The 21222-nt window shown below is 47.9% G+C and overlaps 9 protein-coding genes across 9 annotated transcripts; 5 read left to right on the plus strand and 4 right to left on the minus strand.

Moving 5' to 3' along the window:
* Nucleotides 1-995: 995 nt before the first annotated feature.
* Nucleotides 996-1997, plus strand: N7498_006413 (uncharacterized protein; the record flags this gene model as incomplete). The annotated part of the gene is made up of 5 exons (XM_058453475.1): nt 996-1037; nt 1093-1191; nt 1236-1360; nt 1425-1741; nt 1807-1997. The coding sequence occupies 5 exons, from the start codon at nt 996-998 to the stop codon at nt 1995-1997; spliced, it is 774 nt and encodes a 257-aa protein (XP_058307666.1).
* A 725-nt stretch (nt 1998-2722) lies between these two features.
* On the minus strand, nt 2723-4096 carry N7498_006414 (wax synthase family protein; the record flags this gene model as incomplete). Its single annotated transcript, XM_058453476.1, has 2 exons — nt 2723-3239; nt 3330-4096. 2 exons carry the CDS (start codon nt 4094-4096, stop codon nt 2723-2725), a joined length of 1284 nt encoding a protein of 427 aa, XP_058307667.1.
* A 1424-nt stretch (nt 4097-5520) lies between these two features.
* On the minus strand, nt 5521-5895 carry N7498_006415 (uncharacterized protein; the record flags this gene model as incomplete). Its single annotated transcript, XM_058453477.1, has 1 exon — nt 5521-5895. The coding sequence occupies one exon, from the start codon at nt 5893-5895 to the stop codon at nt 5521-5523; it is 375 nt and encodes a 124-aa protein (XP_058307668.1).
* Nucleotides 5896-7408: 1513 nt separating this feature from the next.
* On the plus strand, nt 7409-7906 carry N7498_006416 (uncharacterized protein; the record flags this gene model as incomplete). The annotated part of the gene is made up of 1 exon (XM_058453478.1): nt 7409-7906. One exon carries the CDS (start codon nt 7409-7411, stop codon nt 7904-7906), a length of 498 nt encoding a protein of 165 aa, XP_058307669.1.
* An 857-nt stretch (nt 7907-8763) lies between these two features.
* N7498_006417 (Major facilitator superfamily domain general substrate transporter) lies at nt 8764-10518 on the plus strand (the record flags this gene model as incomplete). The annotated part of the gene is made up of 3 exons (XM_058453479.1): nt 8764-9587; nt 9649-10130; nt 10199-10518. The coding sequence occupies 3 exons, from the start codon at nt 8764-8766 to the stop codon at nt 10516-10518; spliced, it is 1626 nt and encodes a 541-aa protein (XP_058307670.1).
* Nucleotides 10519-10906: 388 nt separating this feature from the next.
* On the minus strand, nt 10907-12171 carry N7498_006418 (elongation of very long chain fatty acids protein; the record flags this gene model as incomplete). The annotated part of the gene is made up of 2 exons (XM_058453480.1): nt 10907-11338; nt 11404-12171. The coding sequence occupies 2 exons, from the start codon at nt 12169-12171 to the stop codon at nt 10907-10909; spliced, it is 1200 nt and encodes a 399-aa protein (XP_058307671.1).
* Nucleotides 12172-14997: 2826 nt separating this feature from the next.
* On the minus strand, nt 14998-16383 carry N7498_006419 (uncharacterized protein; the record flags this gene model as incomplete). The annotated part of the gene is made up of 4 exons (XM_058453481.1): nt 14998-15911; nt 15962-16122; nt 16176-16278; nt 16326-16383. 4 exons carry the CDS (start codon nt 16381-16383, stop codon nt 14998-15000), a joined length of 1236 nt encoding a protein of 411 aa, XP_058307672.1.
* A 1200-nt stretch (nt 16384-17583) lies between these two features.
* On the plus strand, nt 17584-18513 carry N7498_006420 (uncharacterized protein; the record flags this gene model as incomplete). The annotated part of the gene is made up of 3 exons (XM_058453482.1): nt 17584-17685; nt 17754-18334; nt 18396-18513. The coding sequence occupies 3 exons, from the start codon at nt 17584-17586 to the stop codon at nt 18511-18513; spliced, it is 801 nt and encodes a 266-aa protein (XP_058307673.1).
* A 2436-nt stretch (nt 18514-20949) lies between these two features.
* Nucleotides 20950-21183, plus strand: N7498_006421 (uncharacterized protein; the record flags this gene model as incomplete). Its single annotated transcript, XM_058453483.1, has 1 exon — nt 20950-21183. One exon carries the CDS (start codon nt 20950-20952, stop codon nt 21181-21183), a length of 234 nt encoding a protein of 77 aa, XP_058307674.1.
* Nucleotides 21184-21222: the final 39 nt, after the last annotated feature.

Genomic DNA, 21222 nt, shown 5'->3' on the forward strand with positions numbered 1-21222 from the left:
GCCCTATGGTAAAGACACGCTAAGCAACTCCTCTTTAGCGGCAGATAGCAGCAACTTTCCCTATAAGCTTCGCTCAAATACTTACGAGGTCATTGAGACCAACTAGGTCACGATTAGGAAGTCCCACCCGCTATCCTTTATTAGTAGCGCTACCCACGGCGGTGGCTTATACTATATTAGTATTAATAATAACTAGGCGCCATTTAAGAGCACGAAGTGGGAATGTCATTAAGTCCTTCGGCGACGGATATCCCGCCAACTCGGAGGGCAAACTCTCTGGTGACCCCGACTTCAATAGATCCTTTTCCTTCAACTTCACGATTCTCAAGGGCATCGTGCCAGGCAAGTACACTCTTGCCTGACCTGGTTCAACAGTGCTAGCAACCGTGAAATGAATAAGTAGCTTTCAGGAAATCCTGAGAGTAAATCCTGCGATATGATCGGTTGTTCATTGGGAGGGTCGCCCTCCCCATGAACGGCAGCTTGCACCATGACAATTGGCACAGAACCCAGGCTCGCACCATGATCAGTACCGTAGTGAGCTAGTCATAATACAGTTACTACAGTATATCTGTCCACATTCGGACATTCCGTATCATTTAGCCCCCACCTAAGCCGCCTCAATCGTCCCCACCAACGGGCATCTCCGTGTCCCACGAGGTGCTTGTTGGATGTATTGTACATGGTATCTTGGTAGTTAGTACTCCGTACTTTCCATTTCGTCTGACTAGTCGGGCATTGATCCAATCAAAATGTTTGCCAAGTTCGCCTAAGGCCAGCCTACTTTACTTCGAGGGTAGGCCCACGACGTTGCCGTTCCATCCCATTCGATTGTTAATTATTAAGAAAGTAGCATTATTAAGCGTCTGGCATGTTCATGATATAGGCGTCGTTTGTTGAAACTATAACAGTCGAGATTAGGTCCTTGTCGTATCCTACACCCACACCCACGCACTTACTTCATCCAACGTGCAATAATTACTCTTTTACTCCAAATGTCCGTTTACGTTATCACCGGAGTGTCCAAAGGAATCGGGGTGAAGCTGCCTCCTTCCGCGTGATGCACCGTATTTATCTAATACAGCAGCCTAGTTCGAATTCCTCAAACAGCTCTCGGAGGACCGGCAGAACCTGGTCATCGGTCTAGTCCGCGACAAAGCTGCGACCGAGAAGAAGATAGCAGCAGAGCTGGTGACCGCCCGAATGTCCACATCCTCTATGGAGACCTCACCAAGTATGCCACTCTGAAGCAGGCTGCTGCTGACACGGCCGAAATCGTTGGCGAGCGTGGCGTCGACTACCTAGTCGCCAACGGGGGTTTAGTGCCCTACTTGGACACCTATGGACCCATCGGCGCATTGTAGGTTTACTTCCTTCTGGCTATTGTTCGCGCTGGTCTATCGTTAACACGATTTGTTCAACAGGAGCGACAAGGTCGAGGAGGTCGAGGCTGTTTCATCGCAGCTATTGCAGACAAATGTCGTCGGCAACATCCACCTCTTCCACCTCTTCCATCCTCTTATCATGAAAGGTAAGGTCAAGAAGGTCATTACCATTTCCAGCGGTATGGCCGACCTTGACTTGATTAACGATTGCGATGTTGATATTGGTGCTTTATACGCTGCCTCCAAGGCGGCTATGAACGTCATCGTGGCCAAGTTCAGCGCCCAATACAAGAAAGACGGCGTGCTATTCCTGAGTATCAGCCCGGGTCTAGTGGAGGTGGGCCTCTACGCGGATGGTACGTATCATTTCCTGCCTTTTAAGGTTGCAATACCTAGATATTTTATTAATGCATGCGCATAGCCACTCCGGAAGAGCTGCAGGGCATGTCGGGATTCGTGGGCAAGCTCGTAACCTATGCGCCTCACTTTAAGGGCCCAATCACACCGGAGGAATCCGTCCGGTATGTCAGATTGACTTGGGAGAAGGCCAGTATCGAGGATGGGTTTGGTGGTGCGTTTGTCTCGCATCTTGGAAACAAGCAGTGGGTGTAAACTCGAGGTCCCGCTCTTTCAATTACACCAGATACACTTATTGATGGACGTGAAACATGTGCATCTATGTACACTTCACGGGATAGAAATGTCAATACACTCGATTCCAGATTTCCATTGACGCAGGTGAGCTGAGATGCATATGACAGATTACCTTAGAACCGTGTAATATTCTGTACGCCACGAGCCCATCTCCCCGAGCACCTGTCCCGCCATTTCCACGGCTATACCTAGACAGAAAATGTCAAGGACACTTTGTCCTGAGCGTGGAACCACGGATACGATATTCAAGACACGAAAAAACGCATAGCCTGGAAAGTATTGTAGAACGCGATGGTTCACGTGTACGAAACCCATCGTATTCGAGCGTTTGACTTAAGACCAAGCCCCAGAAGCAAATACAATCAGAACGCAGCACTCAACTGTCAGTAGTTGCCACTATCATCATGAAGCTGGCCCTAGTTATCGAGCAGCCGCAGGACCAATTACTGGTCAATGCATACATCAAAAGCTTCGCCCGATCTAGTGGAGTGGCTTATCTCATTCATAACAATAGACAGAGTCGAGTGGTTCGTAGTCATAGCCTGTGGCATAGTTTACGGTACGACTTTAGCAGTCGACCGGGCAGAGACTTTAAAGGGCCCAAGGTAACCTCGGTATGTTTTGATTGATCGAAACTCCATGAAAGACTTCAATGACATGAGCACAGGGATCTATACACATCCTCAAATCTCAGCCTCGAAGACAAACGCAACAATGGAGCCACCAACAACCACCACCAACCCCATTACAGGCAGCCCAGTCTGGCTAGCTACACTATAAGGAACCAGAGCCTGGTTCTGCGGTCTCAGAATCTGCGGGTAAAAGTACCAAGTCGATGTGATACCCAGCCAAGCCGAAGTCCAGAGGAAGCCAAGTGCTTTCTGCCATAGTGGCGATGGACTTTTCTTGCTCTCCTTTTTCGCGTCACTCGATTTCCCAGAAAATCTCCAAAGTGCTTTGATACCGTCTTCAATTATGAGACCCAATGGGGCTATGGTGAAAAAAAGCATGGCACCAGACTCTTCTGTCGGGATCCCCTGCACAGTATCGATCGCGAGATGCAGCCCGCCTGAGAAAAAGAAGATCATGAAAACATTTGTGTACTGCTCTGCTGAAGAGCCTGACGGGATACCCAGTACCCGAGTAATGAAGGCGCTGACGGAGGTGAGAGGTTGTCGCAGTAGCTGGTGCCAGAATTTCCTGCGGGGTTCTTCATTAGAATAAATCCACCATGCTATCTTTCGACTGACGATGTACGTCCGAAGCAAAGAACAGGCGAGCATAACTTACCCCCAGAATCCCCGTAATGTATGGGCATCTGCTGCCCTTCCAAACAAAGGAGGGCAATTTGAAGGGGAATCGAGCCCGATTCCCACAGCGATGATGGAAAACGCACGATGGTGAAAGTCGATCAAGATCCGACTCACGACGAATCCAGCTATAAGATTTGAGCTTATTCGCTCGATCCATTGTTCAACTGATAAATCCCATTGGACCACCGGAGGCAGCGTCTCATTCTTCTTTTGCTCCAAGGCTTGTTGCAACGCAAGGGTGGCAAAGACATCCAGCGCCAAATATTGCCAAATAGCGATAGCTATTTGCCGAATCAAGAAGCGGCCTCGAGGAGGATTATTCCAACCTCTTCTTTGATAGTATTTTGGTTGTGATGGGGCATTCTTTACCTGCCAGGATGTGTTTATTCCACGAGGCTGGGTGCAGAGGCTTATGGTGTAATAAAGGCGAGCCACCAGACCCTGGCCAGAGTGTGGCGGCACATCGCCGCTATCTTTTGGATTGATGAGCAACAAGTTTAGGCACTGGAAGATGATAGTCACGAATAGTCGAGTGAGTTCACACCAAAAGAAACCCGGGCCCAGAGCACAAGCCACATGTATGGCCTGATATGCGATGAAGATCGAAAACGGAATCGAAAGATACCGAAGAATGGACTGTTTCGATGTTGCGATGAGCAGCGTAGCGGGAATTAGGCAATGTGCGATATAGAGACAGGTGATTTTCAAAATATTTGAAAAGGCTGGCACATCACCCCTATTCATGTTGGCGCTTAGCGGGTCAAGGAAAGAGTTTCATGAACCAGGCGGTTTTTTTAAGGTGATCAAGCCACTGGAAGGATGTGCTTAGCAAAGATTCGCTTCTCGTTGCTTTTTTCTCCAGCCCCGTGAAATTCGCGTGTTGGGCCCAAACGCGGTCAAACAACGCTTCAGAGAGGGGGGTTGCCTTTCTTGGTTTAGCGTACAAGCAGCTATTCCCGATGAAGAGGGGGAAACAGTTTTCTTTGAATCTATTGACGCGATCGCTCATCCAATTCAAATTGAATCTAACCCTCGTTCGAGTCCAAAATGTCAGTGGAAAAAATGAACTTTTTTTCCTGGCGTCCGCTGAAATGGACTCTTACATTGTTGCGTTTGGTAGACCACCAAAACATTTCCCGAGGCATCCGCTTGTCCTCCTCCTTGAATGTATAATTGCCAATTGCGGGTGGAATCTGCACCTCCCTGTCTCTATTATACCACATAGTCATCCAAAACGTAGGAATTGCCCCATTGGTGTGAATGACTTGGTCGAAGAATAAATTCATCCGGAGTGGATCCGATGCGGCCTGCGACTGTGAATATGAAAATCTTCAACAGATGTATTGGCCTGGAGCAGTTCTCGTATATACGGTCCACGAATAAATTTGTTGCCTCGAGCGCTGCTCACTTGAAGATAGCAAGGTCAAGAATAATGGGCTGTTGAACCAGAATGCGGCGCCAACTGGCATTCTTCCACAGGAAACACGCATTTCTGTCAGGCTGAGCGAGGGTCAAGTTGTCGAAGTCGGATTAACTCCCAAGATGACGACCTTTAATAACGCCATGTTCGGTGGCTCGCTCGAGTTGAGGTTCGGCGGATGGCAACCAACCCGGGAAAAGCTTGGCTAATAGAGGGTTACGATGTTTATGCATTCGCTGCCAATAATGCTAGAAATAGAGATGTTTCTCAAGAGAAGGTGATGTGGAAACAAGCTCATGCCCTGGGCGGCACACGCGTTGGGCGGATGTCGAGATGGATTTTAGATCGAGGCTGAGAAGGATGTTTTCGATAACCTCACGGTCGCAAGAGCTGTATCTTGGGCACTCTTCATCTTGTCGAAGAGACTCGAATCGTTCACAGTCCAAGATAAGAATTGAGGGTATGTATGGCGATGGAGTGAAAGAAAATTGACAGGCAGGTCCGATACACTACATACTTTCGGTCCTTATATTCCACTTCTATTTCTATCAAGTAATTGTTCATCGCCCGCGTCTACTTTGCAACCAATCAAGCACGGCATCAGCTCAAATAGGCCAAATTAATAAGAATTAGAACACCTATGTAGCTCTACTACATTATTTCCCACACTGCAACAAATCTTCAATATACAAAAAACATCGCGAAGCCCTTCATTCTCATTCGATATCCTGTTCCATCAAGGGCACTTTTAAAAGTCCTCGCACTTGCACATCACATAGGCAGCACAGAGGTCTCTGACTCCTCCGAATGAAGTGTATGCCTTCTCCGCATTCAAGGTCGCATCCAGGCGCGGCCCTTCAGTGAAGGTGCAAATAGTAGTCTCCGGGAAAGCGGTTAACATGGCGCTCGACGCGAAGACAAGACCCTCGTGTGCAACATCGGTTTGACCCCAGAGCTCTTGGACGGGACGCATCACTCCGTCAATGGGGATAGTGATGTCGGAATTGGTTCCAGATTGTTCGTTGGCCAGTTGGACAGTGACATATTTTGCCCAAGAGGGAGCGGCGAGGCCTGAGGAGGCAAAGAAGCCAAGGGCAATGGCGGCGACGTTGGTGAAAAGCATCTTGGGATATTGTGTGGTAGTTCTTCGGGAGAACTTCTGCTGGTCTTCGCTTGGATTGCTCAAAATATTGGAAATGATCTTATGAGAGGATCTTTTCTTTTCTGGTACGGGATGAATGGCGTTAATATAGATTTTGAGATTTGCTGATTGCAGATCAATACATTCTACTTGAATTGGTCGTTTACTTGGAAGCATCACAATTTTCCGTCTTCGTCGAATCTTTCCCAAGGCTGGGTGGATTGCCCTGGGCAACCCGGATCTAGACTGGTGTTGTTACCGCATCCGGTAGTCACTAGAGCCGAACAAGAAACACCAAAACAATCAGGATTCGAAATATATTTGGTTCGGAGTACTTTCGCTCCCTAACTCTGGGATGTGAGTTAGATGGCAAGTTGCACTTTGCGCTGCCAAGTCTACCGTATGCTGATAATATCCTCGGAGAAAATATTGAGCTGACGGGTGTCAGCTCTGCGTGGAAGAAGCAGACAAATGCAGACTCAGTCTCAAAAATGCAGATCATCAACGATCATTCAAGCCAGATTTTATTCTCATTGGACCGAAAAAAATCGCCGCAGACCAGATATGGCTTCGGAAAAAGAGCTCTCTATAGCCTAGACCAATGACAATGTTTGCACCGGGTTTGCTCGTACTGTCAGCAGCCTAATTCAACTCTTTTAGGTCAGATTGAGGATGGCTGGCCATCAGGGAAGCCAACGGTTCTCCATGCTGTGTCGAATAAAATTGCCGTAGACGATAAATGTCTTCCGGAACAGAATTCCCTGCTACATGAACTAATTGCAACATACGCTCTGGGGTAATACACATTACCAACGACTGAACTCGAATGCGCAACTCGCCTGCGGAAAACAGTGATGTGGCATGTGGCTGGCAAGGAATGTTATGTAGACGAATCTGGCGATACATTCGACGTCGGGAATGTAGGGATTGGGCATAAACGCCGATCCTCCGCGGCGACGAATGAATTCAACCATGTCGAGTCCCGGAATTCCTAAAGAAGGCTTCGAGAAGTACATGTTCATTTTTGTTGCGCTTCATTCTGACAAGGCGCGGACCGAGGCAAGCTCAAATGTAGCCGGTCCGGAAGGAATTTGCGGACACCTTACCACCATGCTTTTACATGCTAAAACTTAAATTTATTTAGTGATGCAGGTTTGAAATTTTGTGGTCTGGACTGCTGAGGCTTTTTTTTGTTTGTTCAGGCGGTTTCACCAACGTTTTTCAACTGGGCTCTTCAAAAAAAGCCCATTGGCCGTAAATGGCCGTAGCCATCCCTTTGCCGCAGGATTAGAAGTACTGATGGGAGGCGGTGCTGGCTTGAGCGATTTGCAATAGGCTGAAAGATGTGACTTAAATCATTTAGTAGGAGCATGAGCGTGAACTGTGACTATTCGAGTTTTCTATGCGCGATTTTCCGCTTCCAAGTCAGTGGTCGAATCAAGTTCCGCTTCAGAGTTAGTCTACTCACCCCCGCTTCACCTGTGTTATCTCGAAGATGACGCCCGAGGGAGCTGAAGGCGAGGCCGGCCTCCACGATTCAACCAACGACACAACAAGGACCATTTCCGACTCTACCTTTTTCAGGGAGCATCGGGCGTCTACGCTCCCTAACCCGGCCGAGGTGAGAGCCATCAACGAGGGGTCAGGCAACATCCGTGGTACAAGATTCAACCGACCCCCGCCTGTCAAGTTTCCATCGTTGGGGCTGATTGTCAAATATGGAGCCGACACAACCGTTACAGAGGCAGAGACCCAACATATGGTATACAAGCAGTTGAAAGGCAAAGTACCAGTTCCTGAGGTGTTTGGGTGGACCGAAAACGGTGGCCAAGTATTTATCTACATGTCTTTGATAAGGGGCGAAACCTTGGAGCAAGGATGGGGTGCTTTGAACGATGAGGAGAGAAACGCTGTCTGTAAAGAGCTCAACGGCATGGTCAAGGCCTGGAGATCGTTAGAGAAGCCCGACCAAGTCCTTTACGTGGGCAAGTGATGTGAATTCATTACAACAAGCCAGAATCAAAGCCCCTGTCAGGTACAGTACTGATCACCCTGGCTTGGGTAGATGTGCGGAGGGACATCCATCATCTTGTCACCCCGTCTCACCCCGTTCTCACCTTTGTCACCTCGGTCTCCAGATTCTCACCCATATCACCCACACTCACACTAAGACAATTTTTCCTCCATATTAATTTCCAGGGCGCCTCGAGAATTGGCCGCGTAGAGTAATGGGCTTAAGCACGGCTGAGCGGACGTGAAGCCCTGTTCTCCACACCCTATGGGCTCGTGAGAACCAGATGAGAATCCTTCGGGCCGGCGCGCTAGCCGCACGGACCGCTCAACTAGGCTACAGCGATATATCACTAGGTATAACTGCTCTGAAAAAATCGTCTCTTAGCATCTGCACACAGCCACGCCAAATCTCTGTTGATTGGTAAATATATAGTATAGGCCCTCTAGGCAAAGACCATTATCTCGAACGCCGTCATCCCGAGCGTCTTATAACTCCGGACCAGAAAGGCTGGCACAGCCATCCTTATAGATACACATGGTTAGTGCCCCACTGCTCCCTACGGTCGCATCTGGTGCACGGACTAAGGCACTAGTACAGGGATTGTATATCACTAGGACAGAAAAGGTACTCCCGCTTATTAAAAGGACGCGCGTGTCCAAGAATCCATCTGGGATGTATGTGATTTGTTTTTTTTTTTTTTTTTTTTTTTTTTTTCATAATCTTTCCGTCCTATTTTGGAGGCTGGGTGACCTAGGTGTTGTTCTCACCGGATCCCGTTGATCGGTTTCTTTCATATCCTTCACACCGTGAGACAAAGCAGCTTCCGCTCCGCCGCCATGACAACCATGACGACAGTGACCTCAGCAGCGCCGGCATTGGCGGAATCGTACGATGAAAGACGCGGCAAGGAAGTTGTGGAAATGGAAAGAGAGTCGTCAAAGCTAGATGGGAATGTTCTATCCGGGGAGTCGTTGGAGAATGATGGCAAGTCGGCCTTGGAGTCGCTCTGGATTATCACCATAATAACTGGTGTCACTTTTATCAGTGTCTCGGGAACTGGAATTCTGACTACCGCACTTCCTAGTATCTCAACCGACATCAACCTCGACCGCGATCTGATCTTCTGGCCGGCATCGGTATATGCTTTATCTGCAGGATGCACCTTGCTAGCATTCGGCTCCGTTGCGGATGTCGTTGGCTCTAAGAGAATGTGGCTGATCGGGAGCGGCTTCTCGTGTCCTCTGATTCTTGCATGTGGACTTGCCCGCACTGGTAACCAATTCATCATTTTCCGTGCTCTACTAGGACTCTTCGTGGCTATGTGTCTCCCGACATCTATGTCGCTAGTGACTGCGTCCTTTCCACCTGGACGCAAGAGGAATATTGCTTTTGCAGCAACAGGGATGGGACAGCCACTAGGCCATGCATTAGGGCTCGTTCTTGGTGGTGTTTTCACCAACACCATCGGCTGGCGATGGGGGTTTTACATCACCGCCATTATCGATGCCGTATTGTTTGTCGGGTCCATCTTCATCCTTCCATCGGACGCGGATTCGACGAAGCTATGCCGGGCTACGTGGCATAAGCTTGCTTACAATATTGATTGGATTGGTGTAGGAATTCTAGCCTTGGCATTTGGACTCCTATCCTATGTGCTTGCGTGAGTCGTTCTTGGTCTTTGTATTCAATTCCTTATCCAGATCTTGCTGACATTTCTATAGGATGATCACATATACCTACAGGAATATGTCTGAGCCCCAATACATCTTGCTGCTCATTATCTCGATATTACTCCTCCCTATCTTCTCGCTTTGGGTGAAATGGCAGGTAAAGCACAACAGGCCAGCTTTGATTCCAAACGCTTTATGGCGAAATCTGCCGTTTCTTTTCATCTGCGTCGCCATGTTCTTCACATGGGCCGGGTTCAACTCTTTCCAGTACATATCAACCCTGTTCTTTCAGGACGTCCAGGACATCTCGGCCCTCCAAGCTTCCATTCGCTTCTTGCCCATGGCTGTAGTTGGCGTGGCCACCAACATACTTACTGCTCATCTGGTGTCAAAGGTGAATGTAAACCTGTTGCTGGGGGTGAGTGCACTGATAACCGCGATTTCACCTATCTTAATGGCGGTCGCCTCCCCCAACTGGACATATTGGACTGCAGCTTTTGTTGCTATGACGTTAAGTCCAATCAACGGCGATGGTGAGTAGCCTTCCTCAACTTGTGTATCTGATAAGAACGATGTAAATACTGACTTATCATTTGCCTAGTGCTATGGACTGTGTCTAGTCTTATAATTTCCCGGGCATTCCCTGATGACTCAATGGCTCTGGCTGGGAGTGTCTTCAATACCATCTCTCAGCTGGGTAACTCTGTTGGACTGGCTGTCACTGCCGTCATAGCCGCTTCCGTCACCGCCCATGATGATGGCTCGGCAATCGATACAAGTACATCTTCTCAAACGGCCGGTCAGCTTCTAGAGGGATATCGTGCTGCTTATTGGACTATATTTGCTGGCATGGTAGTTGTCTTCCTAGTGAGCTCTCTAGGGCTTCGTCTTGTGGGAAAAGTCGGTAACAAGCAAGACTAATAGCTTATAATGGCCGAAGGAGATGGCAACTGGTACAAGTGCTTTTTCTTTCCCTTGGAAGCGGGGAATTTCTCCCATTCTTTCTTCGAATTGGCGTTTATTTGTTATTTATACTATCGATGTAGAGCTTTTGGAACTGGACATGGATATAAAGCTCGAGTTATTGTACCTATTTCCTCAGGAAACAAAATTTGACTGGATTAGCAGTTGTCCTGTGGGTGTTGAATGTACTGGTTACGCCCATTTTCTCATTAAAATGTGCTCTATGATTCAAAATGGCAGCTTCACTGTTTGTAGTACTCTAACGTAAAAAAGTAATATTTAAAAACAATAGATAGACATTTCCAAGGTTGGGACCCTAGAAAGTTACATCGAGGTGGTTGATCTGCTACTTAACATGGCTCTTGGCACGTTTCAAGTATGAACGATTGAAAAAGCACAAAAAAAGATATATCAGGGGCAGGATATAGAGAGTTGTCAACCAAACTGCAAATGCCTGACTACTTCTTTCCAAGCATGGAGTCCTTCGAACTTCGTAAAGACCCCGAGAACTATGATTGTGAAATCCATCATCATGTCCCCCTCGAGCACTGGACATTGTTGGTACCGGAGATGAGATTCTCATATCTTCAGTAATCGCCGGTGGTAGCCCTTGGCCATCATCTCCAAGGCGATGTACCAATGAATCGTACTCAATGAAGAGATAAGTGCAGGCAATAAAACCGCCAACAACAAATTGCGTGATTTGTAACGTTGTCAACGCCTGTTTGATATATCTGAGAACTGGAAGTCCAAGGGACGTCCAAGCGAAGTAAAAATACTATAAAGGAACACAACTTAGTACTTGGGAGCCAAAGCTTAGTAAACAATAAAATATGTGCATACCATGAGAGTGTGAATAGCCGAATTGAAAAAAATACCGACCAGGCCGGGTGGTGACATGTAGCGGACTGTTGCCCACATGCAAAACATAACGCCGGTGTGGTGATATGTCTGCAGCATCGAGCTTCTTTTACCTTTCGCCAAAATGATCAAAGTGTCAACCACTTCATAGAACTTCGATAGGTAGAACAGCCAACTAAAATAGGCATAGCCGGTGGTCCATAGACGATTTGAATCGCGAAGGGCGAACATATTGGCGTCTAGCAAAAGACTCTCTTGGAACAAGTACCGAGCATGATTGCTTCCAAGAGTGAAATTCGTACCACGAGGCGGATTTTCGCCAGCAATGCGGCAAAGGGAATCCGCTGCCCGAGGTAAAAAGTTCGGCTCTGTTTTCGATGGCCAACAGCTTCTTAATGAACAAAACAGCCCATAAAAAATCCATGCAGAGAATGTGGCCAATAAAATGTTGTGCAGCAGCACAAACAACTTGAAGGTTGAAGTTCTGGAAAACCCCCAGGGTTTATACTGTCGACTCTCATTCACACGATTAAGGATGGTGACGGTGACCAGGTACGTGGCAGCTATTGTGACAGGTACCTTGACATCAAGAAGGTCATGAAAAAGGGACTGAGAGATTGTAAACGGCTGGGTCCATGTGGATTCGCTTTGAGATATCGGCGGGATTGTTTTCGGGGCATCATCAAAACGCCAGTCAAACAGATCCAGAGGAGGTAACCGAGGATAAACAGAAAGCCTTTGGAAGGCCATCTTGGAGACGCAAAAATTATTAAAAAGGCAAGAGAGAATTTCCGGAATTCACTTGGCAAGAAAGGATAGTCGCGACTTCTATTTATTAGAAAGCTGTAAGTCAAAATCGTTCACACAAGTGGCGCTAGGGGTAATCATTTGGGTCCTTGCAAAATTCCAAGATGAGTCTCCTACTGATGATTATTAGATATATGCAGGATAATATTTCACTAGTTAGTTTTAATTCCACATTAAAGCAATACATATGATTAGTCGCACAGTAAGCAAGGAGCGGTATTAATGCGGGCGCCGGGAGCAATACGCGAAGGCAATTGGCTACCCGGATGGCTGGATGTAATTTAGCCGTCTAAGTCCTCTGGCAGTACAGAGTAGACATTTTTACCAGGAACAGATTTGATGTCTCTCTTTAACGAATGAATGCTCCATGCAAGGGGCCCTGCAGGGGAAGGCACACAGCAACAGAAGCAGTAGTGATCGACCTTTTGGATTTACCGCCGCTATGTATGGCAAGATGAGTTCAGATTTGCCAAACATTCACATCCACAGTTGTTTTATGATCAATCAAACTATTTGAATTCTTCAAATTTTCACTGTTTGCTTACTGTAGCTGCTGCGCCTGATAGCGTTAGAAAATGAAACGTGAACACCACAGAGAGCCAGCTAGGCTGAAGAGGACAAGAAAGACGGCCTTATATCTGATATCTGATTGTAGAAGAAAATAATAATATCCGATCATCCATAAATTCTCTCTCTATGGCTGTTCGTTTCGATACTAGCGTAGTGTCCCATGCAAAAGCCCAACACGCATCTCAACGAGTTGCCTTAGGGGGCAGCTGTGATATATAGGGGGTCAACATAATTGACATCCACATCTCACATTTCAAGCTAAACCCCAAACAACATCCTCTTATTATGTCAGGCGTCTTGTTATTCTGTACTGCCGAGGAAACTAAACCTATAAGCCTGCATTTAAATATATCTGCCACCAAGTTACCAATTCTGATTCGGGGCCATTAGCTCATTCCTAAGATTCTAGAAGCCCACAACCGTGGAAAACGTATATTCTTCCTTGTCGAATTAGACACTGTGCCAAATGTTGAGAATTAGGGGGTAGATAATCAGACGAAAAGAAGATAGACAGGTAATTGATGGTAAATTCTGATTGTCTTTTCTACTCGTTCTCAGGGGGATATTTATATCCTACCCCTGAGAACTGTTTTCTAAGAGAAATGCATACAAAAATGTTCTCCTACACCGCTGCCCGGTGTCCATGGGGAAACCCCCTGAAAAGAAGCAAAGAAGGCGATATAGATGAGGAACCTGCATATACGGGCGCCCATTTCCAATAACCTCATGGGCCTAGCTGACCAATCAGCAGCCATCGGGGCAGAGAGATGCCGACCGATATTGGCGCCTTAGGATGAGGGCTCCAATTTCCAACACCAAATCACCTCGACGGACTCGAACAAGTGTTGCAAGAAGACGAACCCTTCGAGTCTGCTTTCATCAATGCCTCTGAGGAGCAGTGCAAGAGCTAGGCTCTAGAGAAACAGTATAAAGTCAATTTCATCGAGCAGAACATTATTAGTATTTTTACAGATACGCGCACTGCTAGGGATAGAACTATCTTGATGAGTCGCGCTATAAAATAGATGTGCCTCCGGAGGACTTCCCGGAATAGAGCGGCCCTCTCCCGCCATAGATTAACACCTAGTACAACTGGCGGATCAAACCTGATGGAGCCTCCGAGGTATATATATCTCCGATTTATAGCCCGCAGATAGTGTTCTCCTAACCTATTTTGCACACACGGAGGAGTTAACTGAAGAGAATGGTGCCTTTGACACTGATAAGGCGGGTTCGTATGTTATGGGCAGAGACCCTGAGACGGGAGAGAAAATCCCGGCTTGAGACCTTGCGCTATTGGAAAGCTTTTGAAGGGATAATAACATGTGGGTAGATATTTGGGGCTTTATGAAGTGAACAGCAATACATTGATTTCTGAAATAGCGTGTTTTCGAAATATCGTAGATGATCGTTGTGTACAATGGGAGCTCCGAGGATCGCAGACATATCCAAGTTTGCCCTGATGGGGTTTAAAGTGATTCTCGTTACAGTAGGGATGAAAGACAGTTCGGCGGCCAATGTGAAGGGTTGACCGCATGTATTGGCGTAAGGACTTGGCAAGCTTGATGTTGGTAGATGGTGGGTTGATTTATGGAGAGGGAGAGGTGGGTCCGATCCGAAGTCCTTCGAAGACGTTAGAAAGACTTGCGTGTTTGTGCTTCGACTGCTTGGTTGGAGAAGGCATTTTGATTTTCAGCAAATCAAAGTAAGGTGAAAAGATTCGACGTTAATGAAGTGGAGATATAGAGAGAAGAAAGTGTGAGTTTGCGGATCTAGTACTTAAGGAAAGCAGAGAGATATATGGTTGAAGGAAGAAGAAAGAAGTGAGAAGCGAGAAGCGAGGGTGGAAGTGATAGTTAAAGAAGAAAGAAGTGAGAGTTGAAGACGAAAGAAGTGAGAGTTGAAGAAGAAAGAAATGAGAGTTGAAGAAGAAAGAAGTGAGGTGGAAGTACATGTAGTCTAGTCAACATGGCAGCCAGCCCAAAGAGGACTATTAACCACTCGCCGCACATGATGCGGCACGTTCAATTCGCTTCTTCTCAGAAATCATACCGCTGTATGTACCAAAAATGCCCAAGGCCCTTTTTCAGAACCAACATTTGTTATATTTCATCTACCAAATTTATGGCTTCTCTTATCGATCACTAGCTGGGAAATTGAAGTTGCAGGATGGTTGTAATTGGGCTAAGACTGAATGCATTAATCGTGTACAAAACTCCCTTCGTTATATTCGGGCAACGATTTTGCTGCCCCTTTATGAGGAAGACCATCAGAGTCACCCGGGAAGAGCTTGTTCCAGTGATTCCACACTAGAGCTGTTGCAACAGTCATCGGGACAGCGATCACCCAGTATATCCAGATCTGTTTTGAGACACCCCAACCGGAGCCACCGTCGTAATGAAAGAATGACATGCTGAAAAGTGCGCAGATGAAGGTGGGAGGTAGAAATGTGAGGGTAACAAATGCAAGAGTCTTCATAGTTTCGCTGTCTGAACGTGCAGCGCGGCTAATTTCAACTGTAATGGCTGCGTCATGCTGCGCGACGATATTGAATGCCAGCTGAATTTCGTTCTGCAGTCGTTTCTCATTCGATATTGAGCGTTGTCGTGCGCTGTCGATGTAGCTTTTAAAGAAAGCTAACCGCTCAGAAACCTTTTGGTGAGCTGGTTCCACCTGAAGATCTGTCCGAGAGTTGACAAAGATTTCGTGCTGTCTGGAAATCTGGTCAATATTCTGTACCGTCACTTCAAGGGCCTCGGTAACATGAATTGCGTGCCGAGCGATATCATGCAAACGCCGATAGTCAGGCTTTGGCTTTTGACCCGATTGATAAGATACTGTCTCGAGACCTCGGACCTGATCGCGAATATCCCATACAGTACTCTCGTCCAGACGTGCGACATCTTCTAAAATGCGTGCATAAACCCAAAAAGGATCGTTGATCTGATCCAGGTCAGGATTAAACAGCGAATTGAGCATGTCTTCGGATGTGTCGAACAAAAGAATGCCGGTCTGATTAGTCGAGGGTAGCCATCGCGTGAAAACCTTGATCGTTGACCAGTAGTAGTTCATATTACTGGGCAAATGCTTGGCTTCGAAGTATGCCCAGGTGTCTATCATTCTTAGTAGGTTTTTTTCTGGGGGAATACCCGACTAGACTTACTGAAACCGGTGATGTTGTCTGCATCACGAGTTGTCTCGCAACCAAAATATCCATTTGCATTGTTGATATAATTGGACCACCATAAATGCGGCATGCAAAAGCTATTTACCAACAAGTCCTGGAGTTGCCGGCATGCGCGGATTTGGGCTGCGCTCGTTACTCTAGCGGAATTAGCCGTTGCATTGAACTTCGATTATACGAAGCTTTAACACACATTATGAAAACTTTCGTGTCTTTCGAGATCGCTCGCGGTGGACGTGATGGGCCATCTGTGCATAGGTCTTCAAGACACGCATCGTGTTTTTGCCAGCCGTGGTCTGGATTCTTAGCACTATGGTGGGATCAGAACGAGTTGATAACATACCTTCACGCCATTGATGAACAGGTACGCTATGGCGTTTCAAACTGCTGTTTTGAAGCATGGCAACGCTGAAGTTTTTTTCTGAGAGAATTTGAGGGTTGAGTGGAAACCCCGCTGCGTCCCACAATGTAATACGAGGGAGTCAGCCGCGCTAAGGCAGCATGGCTTGCACAATGCTAAGCGCGAATTGTCTCCCCTGAATCGAAGCCCAACATAGATTTTATTCACGGTCGCGCAGAGTACTAGCGCAATGTTCGATTTGACATTTTTTTTGGATTTTCAGTAAGTGAATGCACGTTCAACAAATTTGTTGAACTCCTTCCAGTAACTCGAGGACTGGTCGTGGGATGCGCCTGGGATTTGTTTAGACTGCATAGCCACGTCAGAGCCCAAACATGTGACATGTCGGTCACTATTCTTGTCGCCTCCCCCTACGTCGCTTGCTCCTAATCAGCACTCTGCTCAGCTAGCAGTAGTCAGTCAACCCGGCCCACCATCTTACAGGAGAGCCGCACTGTGCCCCTGGAAATGCAATCACGGTCCGCTCCCCTGCAAATTACCCGACGTGTACTAATCCCGTGCCATTTCACCTACACCGCTTCCGCTGTCGATCCTTTGGTCGCTCGTAAATTCATCTATTTGAAAGCACCTTTTGAGCAACCATGACATGCCTGTTCTGTAAATGACCAGTTCTGCCAAAAACAGGAGTAAGGTACGTTCTGTCAGACTATAATTGAAGTATCCATCCATCCATCCATCTATCTAGCCTAGATATTGCATTCCCCCAAGCCCTAAACCAAATACAGTGTGTGTTACCATCACTAATCAAGGCTACAAATATGAACAAGCCACAAACTGGGTCCGGAGGGAGATCCGAGCGAAGCCACCGGGAGGAATTTGCTGCAACAACGTAACACGGGCACCCTGACAGCTCCATCTTCCGTATGAGGAACGGATTTAATACTCTCTGATAAATTGATTTGAAATTGAATTGGTTTTTTTGTCTTCAACCTTGGAACAACTTTTGTTCCAACGCTCCGTATCATTTGGAATTATTTCAGGGTCTGATGCTTTTTTCTGTGATCTTTTAAGATTCTTATTGAGATGGTTTTGATCGCTTTGCGGTTTTCTTGTTGACAGACAGCAAGTAGATATGGTGTCATGACGTCATTGATGACCGCACCAGCCCTTCCCACGTCGGCGACGCTTCTTGATCGCAAACTCATTCCCCTTTCTTCGCACAGAGCTCGTTGATTTCACCATGTCGGACAGAATCAAGGACGCAGTCATTTCCGAGGCCAAGAGCGCCAGTGCGGTTTCCCAAGATGTTCTCAAATCCGGCGCGTATCTGTACCCGTTCAAGGTAAGTCAGCGTCCGACGAACGAGAGGTACCACGACTACATCTAACCTCGAGTGATTGTATGGATCAGGGTATAATATACTTCGCAACGCACAAAGACCTCTGGGGCCCCTTTGTCTCCCGCGCCGGACGGACCATCAGCCTTGGGGTGGGTGTCACGACAGCCATGTTCTTCTTCACCTACGTGCCGCAGATGGCCATCATGGCCTTCACCAGTGGGCCACTGGCCGCGGTATCCGCAGCTCTCCTCGTGCTTAGTGAAAGCTCTACTATAACGAACCTCCTTTCGCGTTCTTTTCTTGTCGAAGACGCCCTTCTCGATACCTTTGATGGTACCCTCATCGCCCGCGATCAGGAACCTCTCGTCGCGCAAGGACGCCACGTCAAGCCCCAATCTGGAGGAAAATATGCTGTCGCGAGGCTGGGCAAAGTGCTGAGTCGACCATTCGCGCGGCTGAGGCCACAGGCGGTAATGCGATCATTGCTGTACCTGCCCTTGAATCTGATTCCTGTGGTCGGAACCGTGGTGTACATCGCTATGCAAGGGAAGAGGGTTGGGCCGGCGCTTCATGGGCGATACTTCCAGCTCAAAGGTTGGAACCACCAGCAACAGGAGGAGTGGGTGACAAAACATAGGGGCGCGTATACGGGGTGAGTGATGGATGTCCCTTTCTATTTGGTTTGGCATGAGATGATACTGACTTATTGGTAGACTCGGCATCGCTTCGTTTGTCCTTGAAATGGTTCCATTTGCCTCCATCGCATTTACATTCACGAACACTGTTGGAGCAGCCCTGTTTGCTGCTGATATCGAAAAGGCTACGGCGTAGCGAGCGGGCAGAAATAGAAAGAAACAATGTCATTCAGATCGGAAGGAGAACAAGTGCACCTAGTGCTGTACTTGCAATATCTTAACGACCCTGGTCTAGAGCACAATCAGAGTGGAAACGCGGGCAACATGTTGTCCTGTGTGAGTGCTTCCAGCTCTGCAAAGAGACGTAACTCATCCTTATAGACAGTGCAGTAAGAAACACGTACTCCACGCGGTCGTCGACCGGGGATACATTCCCTTGGTATACGAGTGAAATCTGCCAATGGAGGCCCGAGGCGAATATGTTGACTACGTACAATTACACGGCGACCTCAGGTGGGGCGCTCGCCACGTATACGGGCACATTCGATGATAGGGGTCTGATAAATGCGTACGGGGTGGAGATCTGTTGGCAATCAACCGACTTTTCCACCACGCCAGTGACTGCATTCGCAAAGGCCTCGACTGGGGTTGCAGCTACGGCTGGACAAACAATACCACGTCCGCCGGGTCTGGTCCTTTCTACTTACATTCGGAGCTGGGTTCTAATCCGCTCTACGAGTCTCGCACGTCCGTACTTGAGCTGGCTGATTTGGATGGGGGAAAGCATGATGGGCCGAGTGATAATTGAGTGTGTATATATTATGGTGGGGATGTAATGTCGTCTTGTCCTGTGTATAATTGCTGGCCTGTCCTTAGAGTATTCGATGGGTGACCACTCTCTGATGACTTGTATATATATAGGCGGTACAACCTTTTATGTGCAATAATCCTTCAACAGCGCATCAGACTTTGCTTCTGAGGTCTAGACTACGATTCTCTAACCCATAGATGGAATACCCCGGTTTTGGCCGAGACACGTAAGATCTGATATACTGTGTTGCGCAACCCTTTCCAGTCTAGAACACACCCACCCTGCGATCCCTGGAGGCGGCCAAAGGATCGGCCCAGCCACAAACCCATTCTGGACCAGAACCAGAACCGGGCCAGCCAGCCATGACGAGCCAGTCCAAGACTGGTTGGTACCGTGAAGAAAGAGCCTCCACCTGTATTAAATATTTGGTCGACATTCTTTGACAAAAAAAAGGGAAGACGGTCCAGACCACCGCAATCTCCACCTGTCCACCTTTTTTCCCAGGCCGGAACACGGTCACATGACCCAAACACGCAGGCGGATGACATAACAGGATTTGGACCACGGGATGAAGTGGAGTCGAAAGCTCAGTTACATCAGGAACAGGTCTAGCGCGGTGCCTTGTCCGTGGTCCCGCTGATGATTCCTGTATTATTGTTTTCGAGGGGTTCATTTCACTTTTGGTCCTTCACGTATAAGGGTTCCTAGGGTTATGCGTGCTATCTAGATACCGTTCTCAGCTCGGAATGCTGTGATTAGCACGACTCGAGACACTGATCCTGTGGCTGTTTTGATAATACGACACTAAGCATGGACCCACCCACGAAGACCTATATTTACATAACCACGGGGCCTGAGCAGAGCCACCATTTGTTTGTCTGCCCTTTTACTTCGCCTGTACTTCGAGACTAAGTTACTTGCCAATGTTCCTCCCGGAAAGTAAACCACGGTAAGCACCGCCCTTTCCAAGGAGGCCATGCTTTAAATACAGGTAGAGGCGAGCAAACAAAGCATGCGAACCGCAATGCAATGATAGGATAATCCCGAAGCATGTGCGGATGTTCATAGCAGATTGAGCCCAAGATCGCAGGATCTCGTGATCTCGTCACAAGAACTAAGTCCCCACAACAGTGTCAAACACGCCAGGAATGTTAAAATGACGCTTATGATGAGTAGAAAGGTAGAAAAGAGGGGAAGACGTGCTAATGGCCCCTTCATTCCGATTCCCAGCTGTCACTGGACTCACACGTGGTGTCGATGGCAGAAAAAAGTCGGTAATTTTACGCTGTAGATCCGTGACGGTAGTTTGCTGATAAGTCAATAGTGCGCGATACGATGGGCCCATGTAATGAATCGGGTTTCAGCCCTGCCCGACTCCATGTTTTCGAGACAGGAAGGAGCACCACAGTACATAGAATGGAAATGCTCTAGCACGATTGCTTTTCTCAATTAACTGTCCAAAGTCAAGACGATGACGTACCAATCAATTAGACAGTGGCTGAGCGTGCTCAAAATACCAACCACTTTGCGCAGGGCAGGGGAGGGGGCCCCGGAAGAAGGCAAAGCAGACCTGAGCGGCTAGCGGGCGCAAAGCCAAGCTGATAGGGTCTCTTTGTTGATCGCTTGCCCAAAAGGGCCAGACGAGCGAGACTGGCGCCGCAGGAGAGGCTACTAACGCCTCAACGAGGTTAGCGGCCCGCCGAGGTCTGGCGAAATCCCCGTGTAATTTTGTTGTATTATGCTGGGTCGGGAAGGACCATGGTCTGTGTACCCGCATTTGCCCACGCACTTTCGCCATGGGCCACGGCCAGGAACGCGCAAATGGCCAACCGCAACGACGCGGTCGGTCTGGGCCAGCGACGGACTAAGCCTTGTGCGGAGGCCCTGGGTTGCGTGGCAGGATTCTGCTGCTGGCTGATTGTGATGCGCAGTCGCGGCGTTTGGTCCCGAGGACTGATCATGCAGATCAATCCGCCTCGGGTGAAGGAGTACAGTATTGTAGTGCTGACTGAAAATCCAGACCCTGGCTTTTATCCGTGTTCATTTGCGAGCTAGATACCTGGTGCGTGCGTTACCCACAGTTGCGAATCGAAT

The sequence above is a fragment of the Penicillium cinerascens genome (genome assembly GCF_028974065.1).
Source record: "Penicillium cinerascens strain IBT 15544 chromosome Unknown contig_6_segment0_segment0, whole genome shotgun sequence".
NCBI lineage: Eukaryota > Fungi > Ascomycota > Eurotiomycetes > Eurotiales > Aspergillaceae > Penicillium > Penicillium cinerascens.